Source organism: Bufo bufo, chromosome 6 (genome assembly GCF_905171765.1).
Source record: "Bufo bufo chromosome 6, aBufBuf1.1, whole genome shotgun sequence".
Lineage (NCBI taxonomy): Eukaryota > Metazoa > Chordata > Amphibia > Anura > Bufonidae > Bufo > Bufo bufo.
The window spans coordinates 295,505,479-295,528,313 of NC_053394.1; the positions used below are offsets into that span (position 1 = coordinate 295,505,479).

Here is a 22,835-nt window from a genome sequence, read left to right on the forward strand (position 1 = left end):
TGATATGTACCTACATGAATCCACCCTGCCTAAATTATAGGTTTGTGAACTGTGAAAGTTATGTGTCAACTGTATCCAAGAAGGAAAATAATGCAGAGTGTAATCAATTCATTATTGGCAAGTATTTCACTTCTGGCAGACATGTAATGACTAATAGGTTCTGAAAAGTAACACCCATTGAAAAGTATTTATAAGGAGACTAGTGGGGTTCAGGACATACTCCTGCAGCACTAGAACAGGCTGTATTAGTGACTAATATATTGGTTTGAGATCATCTGCCACTTGTAGACATGGCTTATCAGCAGGGCCGGACTGGCCATAGGGCAGACCGGGCATTTGCCCGGTGGGCCGGGCCGTCTGGTGGGCCGGGCCGCCGGCTGAGTTTTTTTTATTAATGTGGCAGGCAGCAGCCGGGCAGGAGTGGAGATGAGCACTTCCCAGTGGCGTAACTATCAGGGAAGCAGCTGCTTCGGGGCCGAGAGCAGTCACTGTACTTCCGTCACCCCGGCCCCTGTCAGAGCAGCTGACTTCTCCTGCTGCACCACGTCCACTTGCACTCTGTCACTGACCTCCTGACATCAGTGGCATTGCTCCGCCTCTCCCCTCCTTAGTTCTTATGATGGACAGTGGTCACCAGCAACAGGACTGCCCGATGTGGGCGGAGCTATAATAGCCCCACCCCCTTTTCTGCCTGCGAAGCGATTCCTGCAGCTTGAACTTTCCTGCCCACCATGCTGAACAGTGAACATCAGTTGGATTGTCACAACTGCACCGGTGATGTGAGTAGCAGGGGAACTGGGGTTATATTCAGCTTTCCCAGACCGTGCACATGTGACCTGCAGTACAGTAGGAAAGCTGGGTGAATAATATCATGAAATGTCATCCAGCTTCCCTGCTATCCTGCATGGCACCAGTGCAGAGGCATTAGAGTATGGGGGAGAGGCACAGCAGGAAAGCTGGGTGTCTATATATGTGTATTGTATATGTGTGCGTCCATGTATGTGGAGAGTGCGTGTATGACTGCGTCCATGTATCTGGAGAGTGCGTGTATGACTGCGTCCATGTATGTGGAGAGTGCGTGTATGACTGCGTCCATGTATGTGGAGAGTGCGTGTATGACTGCGTCCATGTATGTGGAGAGTGCGTGTATGACTGCCTCCATGTATGTGGAGAGTGCGTGTATGACTGCCTCCATGTATGTGGAGAGTGCGTGTATGACTGCCTCCATGTATGTGGAGAGTGCGTGTATGACTGCCTCCATGTATGTGGAGAGTGCGTGTATGACTGCCTCCATGTATGTGGAGAGTGCGTGTATGACTGCGTCCATGTATGTGGAGAGTGCGTGTATGACTGCGTCCATGTATGTGGAGGGTGCGTGTATGACTGCGTCCATGTATGTGGAGAGTGCGTGTATGACTGCGTCCATGTATGTGGAGAGTGCATGTCTGACTGCGTCCATGTATGTGGAGAGTGCGTGTCTGACTGCGTCCATGTATGTGGAGAGTGCGTCCATGTATGTGGAGAGTGCGTGTCTGACTGCGTCCATGTATGTGGAGAGTGCGTGTCTGACTGCGTCCATGTATGTGGAGAGTGCGTGTCTGACTGCGTCCATGTATGTGGAGAGTGCGTGTCTGACTGCGTCCATGTATGTGGAGAGTGCGTGTATGACTGCGTCCATGTATGTGGAGAGTGCGTGTCTGACTGCGTCCATGTATGTGGAGAGTGCGTGTCTGACTGCGTCCATGTATGTGGAGAGTGCGTGTCTGACTGCGTCCATGTATGTGGAGAGTGCGTGTCTGACTGCGTCCATGTATGTGGAGAGTGCGTGTCTGACTGCGTCCATGTATGTGGAGAGTGCGTGTATGACTGCGTCCATGTATGTGGAGAGTGCGTGTATGACTGCGTCCATGTATGTGGAGAGTGCGTGTATGACTGCGTCCATGTATGTGGAGAGTGCGTGTATGACTGCGTCCATGTATGTGGAGAGTGCGTGTATGACTGCGTCCATGTATGTGGAGAGTGCGTGTATGACTGCGTCCATGTATGTGGAGAGTGCGTGTATGACTGCGTCCATGTATGTGGAGAGTGCGTGTCTGACTGCGTCCATGTATGTGGAGAGTGCGTGTCTGACTGCGTCCATGTATGTGGAGAGTGCGTGTCTGACTGCGTCCATGTATGTGGAGAGTGCGTGTATGACTGCGTCCATGTATGTGGAGAGTGCGTGTCTGACTGCGTCCATGTATGTGGAGAGTGCGTGTCTGACTGCGTCCATGTATGTGGAGAGTGCGTGTCTGACTGCGTCCATGTATGTGGAGAGTGCGTGTCTGACTGCGTCCATGTATGTGGAGAGTGCGTGTATGACTGCGTCCATGTATGTGGAGAGTGCGTGTATGACTGCGTCCATGTATGTGGAGAGTGCGTGTATGACTGCGTCCATGTATGTGGAGAGTGCGTGTATGACTGCGTCCATGTATGTGGAGAGTGCGTGTATGACTGCGTCCATGTATGTGGAGAGTGCGTGTATGACTGCGTCCATGTATGTGGAGAGTGCGTGTATGACTGCGTCCATGTATGTGGAGAGTGCGTGTCTGACTGCGTCCATGTATGTGGAGAGTGCGTGTCTGACTGCGTCCATGTATGTGGAGAGTGCGTGTCTGACTGCGTCCATGTATGTGGAGAGTGCGTGTCTGACTGCGTCCATGTATGTGGAGAGTGCGTGTCTGACTGCGTCCATGTATGTGGAGAGTGCGTGTCTGACTGCGTCCATGTATGTGGAGAGTGCGTGTATGACTGCGTCCATGTATGTGGAGAGTGCGTCCATGTATGTGGAGAGTGCGTGTATGACTGCGCCCATGTATGTGGAGAGTGCGTCCATGTATGTGGAGAGTGCGTCCATGTATGTGGAGAGTGCGTGTATGACTGCGCCCATGTATGTGGAGAGTGCGCCCATGTATGTGGAGAGTGCGTCCATGTATGTGGAGAGTGCGTGTATGACTGCGCCCATGTATGTGGAGAGTGCGTCCATGTATGTGGAGAGTGCGTGTATGACTGCGCCCATGTATGTGGAGAGTGCGTCCATGTATGTGGAGAGTGCGTGTCTGACTGCGTCCATGTATGTGGAGAGTGCGTGTCTGACTGCGTCCATGTATGTGGAGAGTGCGTGTATGACTGCGCCCATGTATGTGTATGACTGCATCCATGTATGTGGAGAGTGCGTGTATGACTGCGTCCATGTATGCGGAGAGTGCGTGTATGACTGCGTCCATGTATGTGGAGACTGCGTCCATGTATGTGGAGAGTGCGTGTATGACTGCACTATGGGGGCATCTACTGGGGGCCCTGTATACTGGCACGCATTATAGGTGGGCACTATGGAGAAGTGGGGGACAAGAGCACTATGAGGGCATTATATAGGGGCATTTAATACTGGCACCCATTTTGATGCCACTATGGGGAAGGGAGGAAAGGAGCATTATGGGGGTATCTATGTGGGGCAGTCTATAGGGGCATTTTATAGTGCCACATTATGGAGGGCACTATGGAGACGGGGAAGGAGCACTATGGGGGCATCTTCTGGGGGGACTATATGGGAGTATTTTATACTGGCACAAATTATAAGGTCACTATGGGCACCTAAGCTCAACTGGTGGCACTAAGTGTTTTTTGTAGTGGCACACAGTACGGGTCATTGGAACACATGAGGGCACTCTGGGGACATTGGCTCTACTGGGGGCACTAAGAGGAGGTATTTCTTTTTTTACTGCCACACAATGGGGCATTTTTTGTACTGGTGCACATTATAAGGGAGGGGGGGTTCTACTGTCACACATTACAGGGAGTGCAGAATTATTAGGCAAGTTGTATTTTTGAGGATTAATTTTATTATTGAACAACAACCATGTTCTCAATGAACCCAAAAAACTCATTAATATCAAAGCTGAATATTTTTGGAAGTAGTTTTTAGTTTGTTTTTAGTTTTAGCTATTTTAGGGGGATATCTGTGTGTGCAGGTGACTATTACTGTGCATAATTATTAGGCAACTTAACAAAAAACAAATATATACCCATTTCAATTATTTATTTTTACCAGTGAAACCAATATAACATCTCAACATTCACAAATATACATTTCTGACATTCAAAAACAAAACAAAAACAAATCAGTGACCAATATAGCCACCTTTCTTTGCAAGGGCTTTCAAAAGCCTGCCATCCATGGATTCTGTCAGTGGTTTGATCTGTTCACCATCAACATTGCGTGCAGCAGCAACCACAGCCTCCCAGACACTGTTCAGAGAGGTGTACTGTTTTCCCTCCTTGTAAATCTCACATTTGATGATGGACCACAGGTTCTCAATGGGGTTCAGATCAGGTGAACAAGGAGCCCATGTCATTAGATTTTCTTCTTTTATACCCTTTCTTGCCAGCCACGCTGTGGAGTACTTGGACGCGTGTGATGGAGCATTGTCCTGCATGAAAATCATGTTTTTCTTGAAGGATGCAGACTTCTTCCTGTACCACTGCTTGAAGAAGGTGTCTTCCAGAAACTGGCAGTAGGACTGGGAGTTGAGCTTGACTCCATCCTCAACCCGAAAAGGCCCCACAAGCTCATCTTTGATGATACCAGCCCAAACCAGTACTCCACCTCCACCTTGCTGGCGTCTGAGTCGGACTGGAGCTCTCTGCCCTTTACCAATCCAGCCACGGGCCCATCCATCTGGCCCATCAAGACTCACTCTCATTTCATCAGTCCATAAAACCTTAGAAAAATCAGTCTTGAGATATTTCTTGGCCCAGTCTTGACGTTTCAGCTTGTGTGTCTTGTTCAGTGGTGGTCGTCTTTCAGCCTTTCTTACTTTGGCCATGTCTCTGAGTATTGCACACCTTGTGCTTTTGGGCACTCCAGTGATGTTGCAGCTCTGAAATATGGCCAAACTGGTGGCAAGTGGCATCTTGGCAGCTGCACGCTTGACTTTTCTCAGTTCATGGGCAGTTATTTTGCGCCTTGGTTTTTCCACACGCTTCTTGCGACCCTGTTGACTATTTTGAATGAAACGCTTGATTGTTCGATGATCACGCTTCAGAAGCTTTGCAATTTTAAGAGTGCTGCATCCCTCTGCAAGATATCTCACTATTTTAGACTTTTCTGAGCCTGTCAAGTCCTTCTTTTGACCCATTTTGCCAAAGGAAAGGAAGTTGCCTAATAATTATGCACACCTAATATAGGGTGTTGATGTCATTAGACCACACCCCTTCTCATTACAGAGATGCACATCACCTAATATGCTTAATTGGTAGTAGGCTTTCGAGCCTATACAGCTTGGAGTAAGACAACATGCATAAAGAGGATGATGTGGTCAAAATACTCATTTGCCTAATAATTCTGCACGCAGTGTATAAAGAGAATTATTACTATCGGGGCATTATGATGGGCTTTATTACAACTGGGGGACTATGGGAGCATTATTACTTGTGGGACACAATTACTGTTGGGGGCACTGTAGGAGCACTATTACTACTAAATGCACTCTGGCAAAGAAATAATTACTATAGTTGGGACTTTGGGGGCACCCTGGCACACCTTCAGCTTAGCACAGTTCTTTTTGCAGTATAGTTTTGGGGAGCACAGCTTCTCAGTATTGGGGGTGCATGATGGGATGTTAATTGGAGGATGATGGAAAAGTAGGAAACTAAGATGTCTGTCAAACTCTGCAGAGACGTGAGATGGCTGAAAGAAATCATCATGGCGGTCTGGTCTGAATGGAGAAGATGAAGAAAGAGAACATCTACATCAGAGGAGACGTCACTGGATATAAGAGGTATGGGGCGCTGTATGAGGCTACTTTCACATCTGCGTTAGTGATCCTGGCAGGCTGTTCCAGCTGAGAATTCACTGGATCCGGCACTGCTGGATGCAGACAGAATGCCCGCCAGCCCCATTAACTATAATGGGGTACGGCAGAGATCCGGCCACAATCTGGGAAAAATGCAGAGAATCAGCGGGACATAAACCGCTGCATGCTGTGCTTTGTGTCCAGTCGATTCCTTGCATTTTCTGCCGGATTAGGTGGCCGGATCGTACTAAGACCCCCTAATGTCACCTGGGGACCCCCAAAGAAGCTTGTGTGTTGGCTGAAGCCTTCCTATCTTACTGGTGGCCGGCCCTGCCCCTCAATTGGGCTTCCGGTTTTGGCTCCGCCCCTAGACTGCAAGGGGGTGGGGCCTGTTGGGGGTCATGTGATTGGGCTGCTCAGTCAAAAATGCCCGGGCCTATTTTTCGTCCCAGTCCAGCCCTGCTTATCAGTCTTCATCAACTTCTTACAGGGCATCAACTGGGTCTGTAGCCGGTGGAAGGGGAGTTGGCTCAAGGAATTCTGTTTCTTTTTCTAAATATGGTTCCAGTGCAGCAGGGGGAAAGTTTGGTGGAAATGCAGGTTGCTACCAGGGTACAGATTTTGGTTCTGGCAACTTAGGTGCTGGTTTTGATGGTGGCTATGGTGGTGCAGCAGGAGTTGGTTTTGGTGGTGCAGCAGATGCTGGGTATGGTAGCGGAGTTGGCTTTAGTGGTGGTGCTGGCTATGGTGGCGGTGCTGGCTATGGTGGTGGTGCTGGCTTCGGTGGTGGTGCTGGCTTCGGTGGTGGAGCTGGCTTTGGTGGTGGAGCTGGCTTTGGCGGTGGCTTTAACCAAGGTGGATTTGGAGAGGGTCTTCTTTCTGGCAATGAGAAGATGACAATGCAGAACCTAAATGACCGTTTGGCAAACTATCTGGACAAAGTGCGCGCCTTGGAAGATTCTAATGCAGAACTGGAGAAGAAGATTCGGGAATGGTATGATAAGCAGAGTCCCGTTAAAAAGGAAGCAGACTATAGCCAATACTTTAAGATAATCGAAGATCTTCGTGCTAAGGTAAGGCTCCAGTTCAATTCAAAATATCTAGTCCTTGTAGATGTTACACAGGTGTATTTTCTGCTTTATATACAATGTATTATTATATCCAGATAACCAACTTCACACTATACATCCTACAATTGGTCAGTCTAGGGCTACATTTAGCCTCCTGAATATTGGTAACTGCAGATTAAGTCATTGTGCATCACCTACACAGCAGGTATCCCTGGTATCATGAGCTAAGTGTCAATGTTACAAGTATATAACAGGAATGACGTTCATATGCTGCCTAAACTGTTAATATTAATAGGATATAAACAAGAGTTCACACCTCTGTAGATATTAGCTACAGACAGTCTGCAACAAGATGAAACACAGAATAATTTGGTAGACAAGATTTCGTACCTTCCAAGAGTAATAAGACTCTATTGGGAAACCATGCCTTGAGCGGATCGGTATCAAACACACCTTGTTACAATGCGTTGTGAGAGCATTGTACATCTAAAATTCAACTCAAACTGAAAATTGGACTGTTGTCCTTGTTCACACCAGCAATCTCATAGAGCATAAGTGACCCTTAGATCAATATGATCCTTACTGGGTTGCTTGAGTTACAATGTTTGAGGAAAGATGGAGACTTTGCAGGTTCCCAACACTAAGTCAAGGGGATGGGGCTTGGGATTCTTGGTATCTATGGGTCCAATAAGAGTCACAGGGTTGTTACATTGTTAGAGTTATCTTAACACTTCATTGATTAGGAGGGAACAAAAGATCGGAGGGTAAATGTACAAGGATGTAGCTGGGGCAGGCTTATGGAGTATCTTTCCTAGGTTCTTGATGCCCAGGGGTCGATAACAAGACTGTCCTAACTTGACCAGGTTATTTAGATAGAGGGCTAGGGTACTGAACCTTTGCCCTGAATAAGGGAACTTCTAACTATGACTTGTCTACAGCTTCCATGTACTCACCCAGCATAGTCACGTTATGTATCCTGGGTACCAAGGGTTACATGTTCTTCAAATACTCTTTATAAATGTATCAGTAAATATCATGAAATAATAGACCAGGCTTCAGGCTTTCTGATAACGTAGCACAAAATCTGACCGATCATGTGACAACCCAATAAACATTTCCTAAAGGCAGTATAGCAGTTACAGGCAATCTACAGGATAAACTAGCAACCTGAGAATTTAATGTTACCAAGAAAAATCATAACATACCTGTCATTTTACTGTTTCAAGGTAGGGAGAAAAAAGAGAGGGTTAATCCTGTACTCCTAGGATAGGAGATATGGGATGAACACACAGGGCGCCAGAGGTAGAGGAACACAGTGGAATGGGGAGAAAAAAAAAATGTATGGATAGTAAGGTATAGGTTCTGCTAAACAAGGAAGAATAAAGTACAACAAGCAGGGCAGAGCCCACCTGATTTATTTACCTATTAAAGGGATTATACCAGAAGACCCTCGGTGTGGACTGCCGTATTTTCCAACTATTCTACATACGAACCAGGCGAGGGAGGTGGTTGTATTGGGTGTCTTAAGCTTTATCCCTCTACACCCCTCCCTGGTGAAGTGAGTTTTGGTGTTAATTCACCTTTTACTTCATGTTTTTATGTATTTTACCTTATATATACTAACTGCTCTCTGTAGCCCCATAGGGGCTTTTAATTTATATACATAGCAGCTGGTATACATACATCTATATAAATACTTTTTCAGATTTTTTACACTGTATCACCTACTACATTTGAATAGCGGTAGGCGCCATTTGGTGATTTTTTTCTATTTTACTGTTTATCTGTTTTTGAAACACATATTTATTACTGCTTCCATTGCATGCAATTATAGAATATATATTTGTTGGTTGTCCTATCAAAAATTACCAGCATAACCCAGGAATAATCATATAAGACTTTCAAGAGACTGTTATAAATGATAACATATCTGATTGGGTCAGGTATGGGTATGCTGCCTGCTGAAAAGATGTCTTCTAATATAACCACATGCATTTAAGTCATGCTCTTATTTATTTCATGTATAACCTCAACAATGTTACACCAGTGATACAATATGGGTAGCATAACAAAATGATACAACAAATATTCTCAAAATTATTGTATGATAACTCTACAGATCCTTGCTGCCAATATTGATAATAACAAAGTGATCTTGGCCATCGACAACACAAGACTTACTATTGATGACTTCAGGATCAAGTAAGTATTGGTCATATATTCCTTACCAATTTAGATAGCTTTGGGTTCAAATTATATGGGGCTCAATAACAAAGTTACAAAATTGCACACAATCAGGGGTTTGGATTAAGCAGTGTCAGACATCTTAAGTTCTTAGCTTTTTTCTGATATACTAGAAAACTAGTAGTAGTTACATATATCTGTACTCAGTCTCTAAAATGCATGTTTGTTTGCAGGTATGAGAACGAGCTGGCTCTCCGCCAGAGAGTGGAAGCTGATATCAATGGTCTCCGCAGGGTTCTCGATGAACTCACCTTATCCAGGGCTGACATTGAGAACCAGATTGAAAGCTTAGCTGAAGAACTGGCCTACCTGAAGAAGAACCATGAGGAGGTAAGATATCAAGACTTTTGTAAATGATTATGATTATGATGATTATGTATTCCAGTAGACCAAATTATGGAATTTATGGAATTATGTTATAGGAGATGAAAGGACTGCAAGGCCAAGTCAGTGGAAATGTCAATGTGGAGATGAACGCTGCTCCTGGTATTGATCTGAGCAAGGTCCTGGCTGACATGAGAGCTGATTATTAAAAATTGGCTAACAAATATCAAAAAGAATCTGAAGAAAGGTTCCTGGCCCAGGTGAGTTTGGAAAACTGTAAAGCCAATTTGAATTGTATGGTGCACTGGTTTAGAGGGCTTTTACATGGCCTGGTCCAAACTTTATGGGGGCTACTAGGATTTTTTGGTCTTCATGTTGTTTGCATATTACCTGTTTAACAGAGAGATGTGCTGCTGAAAACTATGATTTTAAGGCTCACGTAAAACATGCGAATAGCTGACAGAATAGTTGTTGGCTGATAGCTGCCATGTTACAAGGGCCAATTGATTGGGAATGAGAGTTCTTTTGAACTCTGGTTCAGCCTATTATTGCCCTGTTTGAATGCGCCCTTAATTAAAGAATAATCACTTTAATCCCATAGCAGTTGTATATCTTGCTTTTTGTTCTCTGCAGGCAAATATTTTATTGGAATCTCTATGTTTATCCCACAGCTGTCAGGTCACTAATAAACTTCTTTTACGTTATTGTATGTTTTAGACCAAGGAACTACAAGTACAAGTTGTCACTGGAAGTCAAGAAGTCCAAACCTCTAAATCAGAAATCACAAACCTCAGACAAACTCTACAGAGTCTGGAGATAGAGTTGCAGTCTCAACTCAGTATGGTAAGTGAACAGAGCCATAGGTACAATTGACTCTGGTGAAGACATGAATACAGCCCATGGCTACTAATAGTAAAATACACCAATAGAGGTGAAGAGGTAGCGATCACTCTTGGCCCTGGAACCTGAAAATGTTTAATGGCCCCTATGCCACATAAGAAGACACCATTATTATAAAAAAAATACATATTGTAGGTTAAGGGTACTATTATAGGTTTTGAATTGGGGCCCAGGAGCTTCATTTTATGCTTCTGTAATATCTAACATAGAAAGCACACATGCTGCCACTCCATTCAACACTGTGGGACTGCTGGAGATAGCTTCCTAGTTATCCCTGGCAGACTCATTGAGATGAATAGAGCAGTAGCTTGTGCAACATGCGGCCTCCCCCCAGGGCCCTACTTTATCGCATCACAGGTGTAGGAAATGCAGAGTGGTACAGTGCGGCCTAAAATGTCTCTTTATGTGTGTCACGGTGCTCCTACCTGGATACGGCTGGACCCCAGGCTTTGGCTCCTAAGCAATAAATAGGGGGAATAATTGAGGGATTTGAAGAAATAACTTGAGTCCAGACCTTGAGATGAAGTTCAATGGCAACTTTACTTAATAAGCGTTTCTCCAAACAGTTTCAGGTTTTGTCTTGGTTCCAGCAGGCTTTAGCATTAAACTGGCAGGCAAACTTTGCTATGTCTCTGTTTCTCTCTGACTCTGCTGTACTGACTCGCTGGCTATATAACTCAGTTTCTTCTGTATGCTGCACTTCTTCTCTGTAGTGTGAATTTAGGTTATGCCAGGGAACTTTCCTCCTGACTCCTGAGGCTTCAAGCTTTGGTATCCATGGCTAGCAGAGATTAAGGTGCTCTGGCTGGCGTGGGCATGGCCAGCAGAGCTTAAGGTGCTCTGGCTGGCGTGGGCACGTCCAACAGAAATATGCCCCTGTACACCGTTCCCCTGTCTATCGATAAGCTAGACTAACTCTAACTGATCCCCACCCTTCCTGCAGGAAGTAGGACAAGCCCACTTCTCTCCAGAAGGGGGTTAGAATAGAATGGTAAGTTCCATTCTATCTAAGTACTGCTCTGCCGTGTTTGCTGCCGCCTGCTGGTGAAACAGGCACATTATATGAAGTTGCAAACAGAGTAGGAATGCAGAGTGTATAGGACCTGGACAACAATACATAAGATTACATTTTGTTAGACCAATAAAGACAGTAGCAAGGTGCAGAAGTTGTAACACCACTCTGGGGTGTTACACATGTCCGCCACTTCATTCAAATGGGAGAACACGGGCCCTGCTCTAGTGAATGGCAGCAGCCTGAGCAGGTGGACCCCCGCTGACCAGACACTGTGAATAATAGGGAATACGTTGTTGTAATGGGGCAACCCCTTTATATGTTACTTATCATGGGCTAGCGATTAACTGTTAAGGGCTGCTGTTCACATATAGATGTGAAGGGCAGACTTCATCTACAAAAAGATAAAAATAGAAGAGGTCAAAAGACAGGTTGCAGAAATGGTGGAGGGTAATTTGTATAGCCTGGAGTAAAGAAAGGAAGGTGGGATAGAATCTAAACATTTACATCATTCTTCACAACTCTCCCAAAATGTCCAGGAGTCTCTTGGAAAAAGGGAAGACTTCCTTGACTTGGCAAATCTCCTGGAAGCTGCTGAAGCTTCCAAGTACCTCCTGTATATTTTCCCTCAGTGTACTTTTTCTATGTGTAGCACCGCCATGCTGGTTGCCCAATAAAATGTTGCCTCTCGGGCCTCCTGGTCGGCTATTTATTAAAACTTGGCATGTATGCCTTACATATGTTAAAGGTTTAAATAAGATTCAGGGAGCAAGTGTTTTAAATGGGAAACTCTATGTAAGAACAAGGGGGCACAATGTAAAATTAGTTGGGGGGATGGGCAAAGATTAGAATCAATGTCAGAAAATTGAATATTTCTATTAAGGGCTAAACTAGCTATACACATTAGATGTACATTGGCCAAACCTGCCAACAGGCTGACAATCTAATGTGTACAGGGGCTTTTTAACACTTGATCCTTTTGTTCATGGGAAGAAAGGCCACTATTGGAAGTGTTTGGCAATGGCTTACCTCCCTGTTCCTGCTGAGATCTCATGCATGCTTGCATGTGTATTAGGTATTTGGGATAGATTTTTCTGGCTAACGCAGTCCCACGCTATTTTTGCTGCACATCAAGGTAGTCAGGAAAGAACACTTGTTCCTCCGACAGCTATTTAATGACCAGACGGTGTGGAAAGTTACTGTTTAATCATGAAGCAGGGACTCGATATTCTACATATTCTACAAGTAGACCTTTTAAAAACGCTGTACTGGTTAATGTATACAATGTGATCCTCAGAAGGCATTACCATTATAAAACTGCATTCTGTTCGCCTGGAATTCCCATAATAAACCGTCTTTCTCGTGCAGAAAACAGCTCTAGAGTCCTCCTTGGCAGAAACAGAAGGAGGCTACTGCGCACAGTTGTCACAACTCCAGGAAGTCATAGCCAAGGTCCAGTGTGAGCTTCAAGAGATTAGGAGCCAGCTGGAACTTCAGAGCAGTGAATACAAGATGCTATTAGATGTGAAGACCCGCCTGGAACAAGAGATTGCCAAATACAGAGAGCTGCTGGATGGACAAGACAGCAAGTGAGTCCTGCAGAATCAATTATTTTCTGCTATTTGCAAGTCATTGATCTTTTATTATATACTGGCCACCATATTTGGGGTCTGCATTGTAAACATGGGGCACCACCCATCAGAAGGCCACAGTCAGTGCATGGTCATATGTGCATAATAATTCTACATTATAGTTTCTTTACTTCAATTTAGCTACAGAGAGATGCTACCATTATGCCAGTAACTGACTGGTTGGATACATCTATAATAGAACCAACTACAGTAAATGCACAACTAAAACAAACAATAGCAATCTATAAGGCAATAGAGCAGGAAGGGCAATTTGGCCTCACCTGATAATGTTAGCCATTCTATTTGAACTTATGCTCTTCTGCCTGATCACCAACCAATCCTCATCAAGCATTTTCCTATCTATGAAGATATCCCTTCCACCTTAAGCTGGCCATATACTTTAAGTGTATGTCAAACCCACCAATTTTGGCTGAACCAGCCAGTCATCTAATGTGTGTGGGGGTCCTCCCTGGGGCACATGTCTGGGAGACCAGAAGAGGGCATGTTGGATTTCAGCTGCCCATCCTCTTGTTGTCGGCGAGATGATCCATTGCCTCTTCGAACTTAGAACATATTCTTGCTCAGCAGAACCAAGTAGGTATGTGAATGAAGATATCAAGAGTGATAGACCTGGGCTCATTGCATGTGTATGGCCAGACTGACCTTGTAGTCTTCGATACTCTAGCCGTTCAGTCCTTGTCTAGAAAAAATATGACGATTTTATATATAGTTAATATATGTTAAAGGATGTTGTATATATTACATGTACATTATGGTAACTATATGTCTGTTTTCCAGGATTCCTGTAACTGGTGGATATTCCTCAACTACAAGCACTACCACTACATGTAAATATCTTTTCACTTTATAGCTAACAAGGTGGGGGGCAGTCTAAATAAATAAAAAAAAATGGTCTGGGAATTTCCCTAGGAACAGCACCACTCTTGTCCATGGGCTGTGTTGTTGAGTTGCAATACGGCACACAGACCCTGGACAGGAGTGGTACAGTTCCTGGAAGCAGAAAACCCCCTTAGTCCAGTCTAAACTTTCCCTTTTTCTATGAGAAAAGGTAAGGTTAGAATAAATAGCACAAGAATTTTTCATAAAAAGGCTCTGTGTTTAATATTGAGCAGCTATGATAAGGGTGCCCATGCAGTAGAAGACATTCTAAAGCAAAAAATAAAAATGAAGCCTCCACTGTATTAGTTCATGGTACTATACTCCTCCAAGAACCGTATTGGCCATGTTTGCCCCTCACCCAACTTTTGATTTCCAGTACCCTTTTGGAAGAGATGGGTTGTATAGCTGTTGGTGTGATACACCTTTGCTTGGATGACCCATTTATTATACCCATAAAATCAGTGACTGTTGGAGGAAGCCAAAAAATTGGGTCTCAGTATGTGTGCAATAAAATATAAACTGTTACTGTGTATAATGAAGAATGACAACCCTCCGTCTTCTCCATACAGCTACTACAAGAGTCCGCTGAGCCTGAATCAAAGCAACCCAGAAAAAACATGGCGTCGTCACACAGTCTGTTTTATACTGCATTGCCAATATATACCTTCCACCTCTTCTCCCTGTTTCCTCAAATGCAAGGACACTAGTTTACAAGGTGTTTCTCTAGCTTTTATGATGGTCAATAAATCCTTTCTTTTTTGCAATTTATTCTTGCCTCATGTGTGTTTACTGCTTATTTTTTTGTCAGTTGAATTCCTGGACAAGGAGTTGTCAGCTAACTGCTTAGCGGGTGCATGGCTTTGAAACAAGCCATAGTGTAGGCATACAGTGGCAAACATCACTTATAAGGCCAAACTGCATAGTGTTTCACTTGTTTTTTAACTGGATGCCTTCGTATATGCTATTTCATACAGTAAAAAGAGAAGGTATGTTGACACATTTCTGCCTGGCAAACACCAAAAGAACACTATAGGAAGGGGTGAGAAACACATACAGACTTATAGTGTCACTGAAATCCAGAGCAGATCTACAGCAAAATCAAAGAAAAATGCATATCCAACTCATCTTCATCCGATTTTTCAGCAGAAATTACATTCTGCGTGGATGGTACACCATAGTTCTGTGATACTATGGGTACCATAGTATCACAGAACTTTGAAAGAATCTTATAGAGGTATATCGAAAGTTTTTATCGGTGGAGACTCTCTCTCCTCACTGCAGGAAATGAAAGCGAGGAGAGAGAACATACTTCTCGCTCCTTGTTCTAGCAATTGTTGTAGGTCTCAGCGATCAGACTTCCATCAATCAACATTTTAGGGTACTTTCACGGGACTGTTGAATAGCTGACTCCGTGTTTGCGGACATCAAACATAAGACCCACAGAATGCGGAAGGGACATGTCCTATCTTACGCCACATCTTACAGATCGTGGACCCGTTGAAGTCAACCGGTCTGCGATGCAGAGTGCAGACGGCCAGTGCCCGTGTTTTGTGGATCCATGGTTTGCTTGTCCACGTACAATGGTCGTGTGAATGCACCCATATCAACATTTTTTTCAGAGTTAAGTGACACTACTGGTACGTCCACATGGGATGTAATTTCTGCTGAGAAATCGGATGTGAGTTAGATGTAGTTTTGTCATAGATTTTGCCGTGGATCTGCTCTGGATTTCACTTTATGCACTTTATGCATTGTAAATCCCCACCACCAGTAAAATCCTGTATGAATTCTAAATGAAAAATGGAGGGGCACTCAATTATCGGGAAGCCCTGGACAACCAAATAAGTCTAAAATCAGATTTAATGAACGTCAATAACTCATCACGTAAAAGTACAATGACATATGCTAAAAAGTATAAAACAACATATAACAACATAAAATTGTGCTGTGGAGCACAAGGATGCGACGCTAGACAAATGACACTTGTAGCCTTGTAAAAACACTCAATGGTAAGTGGCTAGCTGGTTGTCCCAGTGAAGCAGGAAATATAACGTGCCTTCTGATTGGGGGACGCTGAGAGCAAATGTCCCTTGTAGAAATGAATCGGTGGTGGATAATGGGATGGTGTCCCCTCACTAGTAGGAGCGTATCGCTTATCCCCTGTTGTAACAGATATGTCCGTATCCTCCGATTCTCTGCCAGATATATTCACCAAACAATAGTGGTATAATAAGCGTAATACATTACTGCCGAGTGTCGGGTAACTTCATTCCCCGTCGCCTTGACTCGCCTTGACTCACCACGGCGTCCCGTGTGATCTCGCGGTCTGAATGCGGCGTCCCACATGACCTGGTGAGACAATCACGTGATAGGATAGTGTTCACTTGATCGGCAGATACAACGCTGGGAGTGATCAGATGTTGGAATCCTTATCTCCAAGCGGAATTCTGTGTTCGTCAGATAAACCCTTGGTTGCTGGGTCACTGCTAGATGAATGGTTGTAGGCTTATATAAAACCACAAGAAAGTCTGTATGAATTGCTTGCTACTCCGACCAGACCATACGCGTTTCAGGGTACCTCCCCTTCCTCAATTCTGCAGAGATGTTTCCTGCAGTGAGTGGATATGATTTCATAAAATATTCACACCGTAAACCACTTCAGACCATCTAATAAAAACAGCTCAGGAAATGCATAGATTTTATTTAATGCAGATTCCACGTATAATTATTTAGTGCACTAATACTGTACAACCATGTGAACATACCCAAAGGCCTAAAGATAAACCCACACATGACAGAAAATACAGCATAAAAGTCTGATGTGAATTTTGACTCGGATATGTGACAAGAATTCTAGCAAAAACTGCATGTCTTGCAAGCCTTTATTTTTTCCGCAGGAATGGCTGTGAATTTCTGCAGCGAGGATCCGCAGCATAAAATCTTATCAACTGTGTTGGCACTGTACGCTGTGGATATTACATGGCCGAGCTCCGGGCAAGATGGCCGTAGTTTGAAGGAGCTCCGCACTTCACAAGCGTAGCGAGGCTGATCCAACACCCTCTGGCGATCTACACAGCCTTTTAAAACTTCCAAATCACGAAATATAGCAGAGTTACCCACCATGGTGAAGAGCAGGAGAAGCAGGGAGCCCCCGAAGCACCTTGCCGACTTCTTCCTGGCAGCGGAGAAGCACACGCGTCAGACCTCACGCTCCTCCAGCTGCAGGAGGAATACAAAACAACTATCAAAAGCTTTAAAGACTCCAGGCAGAGACACAACCACAACTGGTTTTAAAAACACCAAACCTGCAAGATCGATACAGAAAGCAAAAAAGCTTCAATATAACTCAGCAGGAGATACTGCAAGAAGAAAAAGATGCAGCTTTCTCAAATACCTCAGAAACTAGAAGTCCAGCCAAGCAAAAACCAAGGATGGACAACAATCAATCCCCTTCATATGAGGTAGGCGCGTCCACTTCTTTATTACCTCACACCATGGGAGTATTTGCCCATATACCCACTTCTAATGACATCATCACAGTAGATTTGATGAAAGAAATGCTGATGACTCGATCAAAGCTGACATAGCACAAATGTGCAACGCTATTTCCACAAACCTAGATGAATTGGGAGAGAGAGTAAACCACATTGAAAACAAAATGGCGGAATACGCAAATGCGCACCATACCCTAGTAGACGCACATATCTCCCAAGAAGACGCCATCACAGCCATTAAAGGGAAACCAGCAGACCTAGAAGACCGCTCTAGGCGAAACAATGTCAAATTTAGGGGGATCCCTGAGACAGTGTCCCCAGGAGAATTTTCTAAATATGTACAAAAAATGATGCAGGCCCTGCTACCAGAAGCCTCACCTCTCGACCTCACTGTGGATATTGCACACAGACTTCCAAAACCCAAAACATCCCAGAGAACAAGCCGAGAGACGTCCTTGCTTCTACCATATTCACTTCTACCATATCAAAGAAGAAATAACGTCTTCGGCGAGAAAACTCCAATCTCTAACCGATCCATACAGGCACGTTATCCTATTCACCGACCTTTCACAAGCAACTATACTGGAAAGGAAAAAATTCCATCCAATAACCTCATGCCTGAGAAAGAATAAGATACCCTACAGATGGGGCTTTGCTACTAAGTAAATCGTACGAAAAGAAGGAACAACCCACATCATTCACAATACAGATGAAGGGCAAAAATTGCTCAAACAATGGCAACTTAACAATGTGGACACAACCACTACAAGAAAGAAGAAACAAATCCCCACTATGCAAGAAGAATGGATCTCAAACCCTCAGAAGACCTGAACTTATGCAAAACGTGAAGTGAAAACTAGTCCACAATGACTGTCCCCACGCATCTGCCGATCATTCATATCGTTCTATGTTTCCCTAACACAAATAGGGATTATTTGTTCGCTTTTGTTTTCCCGTTTGTTTGTATTCCCCTTTTTCTTTTAAATCCACCTAGATCCAAGAACCAGATCACCGTAATTGCAACCACCAAGGGCTCACCAAAGCCAGAACCCTCGCAGACCCCCCAACACCCAGCTGAACAAAGGCTCTTCAGGAGACCAGACGTCCAACACTAAGCATTGTCATAGAAGAAAAAGAGAAACCGTTAGCTGCCTTTAACTACACAACCAATATGACTATTAAGACTCTCTCACTAAATGTAAAGGGACTTAATCACCCATAAAAAAAACACATATCTCTTTGGAAAGAAGCAAGATCTAATGTCGCGGACATCGTCTGTATTCAAGAGACACTTCTGTTAGCTGATGATACTGTTAGATTTAAGCATAAAAAATATCCCCACATTACTCTTGCTCATCCTCTAAAAAGGCAGGAGGCAGCATAGCTATCAGAGATACTATAGTATTTGAAGAGATTAGCACGTTTAGAGATAGTAGGGGAAGATTTCTTATTCTAGTTTGTAAATTAAACAACGCTCTATACACAATATGTAATATATATTGTCCTAACTCCTCCCATATCTCCTTTTTGAATAAAGTCATCAGAAAACTGACCAAGATTCAAAGAGGACAACCCTTCATCTTTGGTGATATAAATATTATTGCAGATCCCATTATGGACACATGGTTATTAAGCAATGATCTATATGTTTCTTGGCAATGTATAAATGCCAGCAAAAGAGACTACACCTTTTTCTTGTCCTGTCATAACACATACACTAGAATTGATTACTGCCTAACTAGACACTCCCTCCAACTAATACGCAATGCACAGATAGGCCAGATAACTTGGTCAGACTACGCTCCTCTTATTATCACAATAAGGCATACATTAGAGGCCTTTTAATAAAATATGGCTGTAACGGTCGCGTACACACACACAGGGGGGAGGGAAGTGACCACTGCGCTCCACCCTTACCCCTGGCCCTGCCTACTTGCCTCGCGAGTCCTAATGACAGGGAACAACTGGACGGCAATCCCTAACTTGGAATAAGTGCAGGGATGACAGACAGACAAACAACAGGACGTGAACGGACCGAGTCAATACCAGGAAAGCTACAAAGTACAAATGGAGCAAGCAGAGAATTGTCAGGAGAAGCCGGGGTCATAAATACCAGGAGAGACGTGAAGTACCAAAGGAGTCAGCAGAGGATCGTCAGGAGGAGGCCGGGGTCAAATACCAGGAGAGCAGCAAAGTACACAAGGAGCAGGCAGAGGATCGTCAGGAATTCAGCAGGAGGTAAGTACGCCAGGAAAGACCAAATCACAGGTGGAACCTAAATTAACAGAAAACCTGTGGCCAGCAGGCTGCCTGTATTTATAGTGGGGAGTGAGGGTCATGTGACGTGGCCAGCGTCACATGACCGACAGACCAACCAGTCGAGCACCGAGTGATCAGCTCAGCGCTCAAGGCAGACTAGGAGCAGGGAGCCACCCAGCTAGTAAATCCGCCCTGGGAATGAGGTCAAACACAGATCCTCATTCCCAAAGCTAAGCAACAGTTCTGCGGGCAATGGGGGACCGAGTGCACCTTCGGAACCCCGTTACAATGGCACTCATTACAAGAAAGAGAAACAGAAAAGACTAAAAGAATACATAACACATAACAATCCAACATAACAAAACCGAGAGACAAGATTCGCTTAATACTACTAGACGATTATGAACATTACATAACGAAACTCAAACTACAATACTATAGCCAAAACAATAAAGCCTCTTCCTTTAGGGCAAATCGCGTTAAAAACAAGAAGACTAAAACCAAAATTGCACACCTGATAAACACAAAAAACAACAGTAATCTACTTAAGGCTACTTTCACACTAGCGTTCTGCTGTCCGCTCGTGAGCTCCGTTTGAAGGGGCTCACGAGCGGAGCAGAACGCTTCCGTCCAGCCCTGATGCAGTCTGAATGGATGCGGATCCGCTCAGACTGCATCAGTCTGGCGGCGTTCAGCCTCCGCTCCGCTCGCCTCTGCACGGCCAGGCGGACACCTGAACGCTGCTTGCAGCGTTCGGGTGTCCGCCTGGCCGTGCGGAGGCGTGCGGATCCGTCCAATGTAAGTCAATGGGAACGGATCCGCTTGAAGATGACAACATATGGCTCAATCTTCAAGCGGATCCGTCCCCCATTGACTTTACATTGAAAGTCTGAACGGATCCGCTCAGGCTAATTTCGCACTTAGAAATTTTTCTAAGTTATTAATGCAGACGGATCCGTTCTGAACGGAGCCTCCGTCTGCATTAATATGATCGGATCCGTTCAGAACGGATCCGATCAAGCGCAAGTGTGAAAGTAGCCTAACCCTTAACACATTACAAACTATTTTAGTGACTATTATATAACCTCAGAGAGGACCAATCCATCAAACAACAAAACTTCGTAGATATACAACACCTTCTCAACTCTGTAAAACTACCCAAAAACCCAATGTCTCAATTGAAGATACTTAACACCCCTTTTTTCTAAACAAGAAATCGATAAAACCCCAGGTCCCGACTGCTTCTCTAATGAATACTATAAAAAGTTTTTCAGAATCCATAACCCCAAATCTCCAAGAAGTATTTAACCAAGCATTATCAACCGGATATTTCCCTAAAGAAATGACACAGACTGCTATAATCACTATTCCCAAACAAGACAAAGATCCCTCTATGGTAACTAACTATTGCCGAATATCTCTCATTAATTCGGATATTAAACTATACGTGAAAATCATCTCTTCAAGACTATCGAACATCATCCCCCTTTTAGTAAAACCGGACCAAGTAGGCTTTGTCACGAATAGACAAGCCTCTGATGGTACCCGCAGACTTATAAACATCCTTAAGTGGATTGAAATTGAAAGAATGCCTTCTCTGCTCCTTTCATTGGACGCAGAGAAAAGCATTTGATAGAATACACTGGGGATATATGTTCTCTACTCTTGAGAAATTTGGTTTCTCAGGCCCCATCTTAAGAGGCATCCAAGCCTTATATCAAAATCCCTCAGCCAGAGTATTGACAAATGGTATGCTCTCAAATCCATTTCCCCTGACAAATGGAACACGACAAGGATGTCCGCTATTCCCCATTTAATTTTGTGACGAATATCGCACCTAGCTACCGCCGGACGTCAACTACGTAGAGCCAGCGAGATACGGTATGGTCACTGGTTACCAAAGCATGACGTTACGCCCTCCTGGAGGAGCAGGTAAGGTCAGCTTGATATAGTTTACACAGACACCTCCTGTCCACGCGGGCACAGAGAGGCAACAAGCTGAGAGAGCCTTTTCACTGCCCCAGTGAAACAGTGCTTTCTCAGCCCGGGTATACTGCCACCAGCTTCTCGTTTGATATAAGCCCGGTCTGCTAACAGGATTATATAGGGTGAGAAACCAACCTGCAGTAGCGTATAACTAGGCTGAAACACGGACATGGGGATTCGTGATCGAGATTCAAGACAGCACAAGATTAAATTATGCCTTAAGGGCTCACTAGAAATAACACTATACACACAGAAAATATATATAGTGATCTGAGGTTACAAATACAGATGATAGGATACAAGAGGGTTAAGCAGAACAAAAGTCAGTTTACCAGGTACAGGAGTCCTTTGGCTTGTGATGAGTTCCTAACTGTAGTCACATGGGAAGCAGTGATGTCAGCTGGTTGCAGGTCCCTCTAAACACATGGCACAATATGACCACCCTTCAGAGAAAGACCCGCCCGCTTGCAGGCATAAGCCTTTTAACCTGTAGCCGGCCTCTCCCCTCCCGGCCCCTGGGAGGGGTCCACTCCCCCTCTGCTGGGCTCATGGCTCCAGACCAGAATGTCGCAGGGAGGTGGGTCTGGGACCAATGGATCCGCCTGGGTTCCGGCTACCAGTAGAGTCCAAGCATGGTACTGATATTTGGTTTCTGTTGGGAGATATGCTTATATCCCCTCCCTGGCTTCCCACCACCAAACTATGACCACGGGGCCTGTTCATCGTGGCCACAGGAACACAAATATGTATCTGGTTTTTTGTTTGGTTTATGTCTGTGATAGACAGGCGAATTATAATTCCTTATAAATCGCTGGTTTCCTGATGTCTGATAATGTTTTGTGACCAATGGATCCGCCTGGGTTCCGGCTACCAGTAGAGTCCAAGCATGGTACCATTATTTGGTTTTTGTGGGGAGATATGTATATCTCCCCTCCCTGGCATTCCACCACCAAACTATGACAACGGCCTGTTCATCGTGGCCACAGGGACACAAATATGCATCTGGTTTATGACAGTGATGGATGGGCGATTCATAATTCCTTATGAATCGCCGGTTCCATGATTTCTGACCATGTTCATTGAACTAGGGAATGACCTAGACCCCCTGCAGAGAGTTTTTTTCCTGTTCCTTCAGCTGGGTTCCTGACTTGCTAAATGGAGGTGAGGTTCTCTGCCATTTG

The 22,835-nt window shown here is 44.5% G+C and overlaps 1 protein-coding gene across 1 annotated transcript; it reads left to right on the forward strand.

The window, feature by feature from the left end:
• Positions 1 to 6,291: 6,291 nt before the first annotated feature.
• LOC121004390 (keratin, type I cytoskeletal 13-like) lies at positions 6,292 to 14,521 on the forward strand. Its single transcript, XM_040436591.1, is given in 9 exon segments — positions 6,292 to 6,497; positions 6,528 to 6,907; positions 9,024 to 9,106; positions 9,322 to 9,478; positions 9,571 to 9,732; positions 10,190 to 10,315; positions 12,753 to 12,973; positions 13,814 to 13,863; positions 14,485 to 14,521. Coding segments are annotated over 8 exon segments (999 nt in total). The 5' UTR covers positions 6,292 to 6,497; positions 6,528 to 6,727; the 3' UTR covers positions 14,505 to 14,521.
• Positions 14,522 to 22,835: the final 8,314 nt, after the last annotated feature.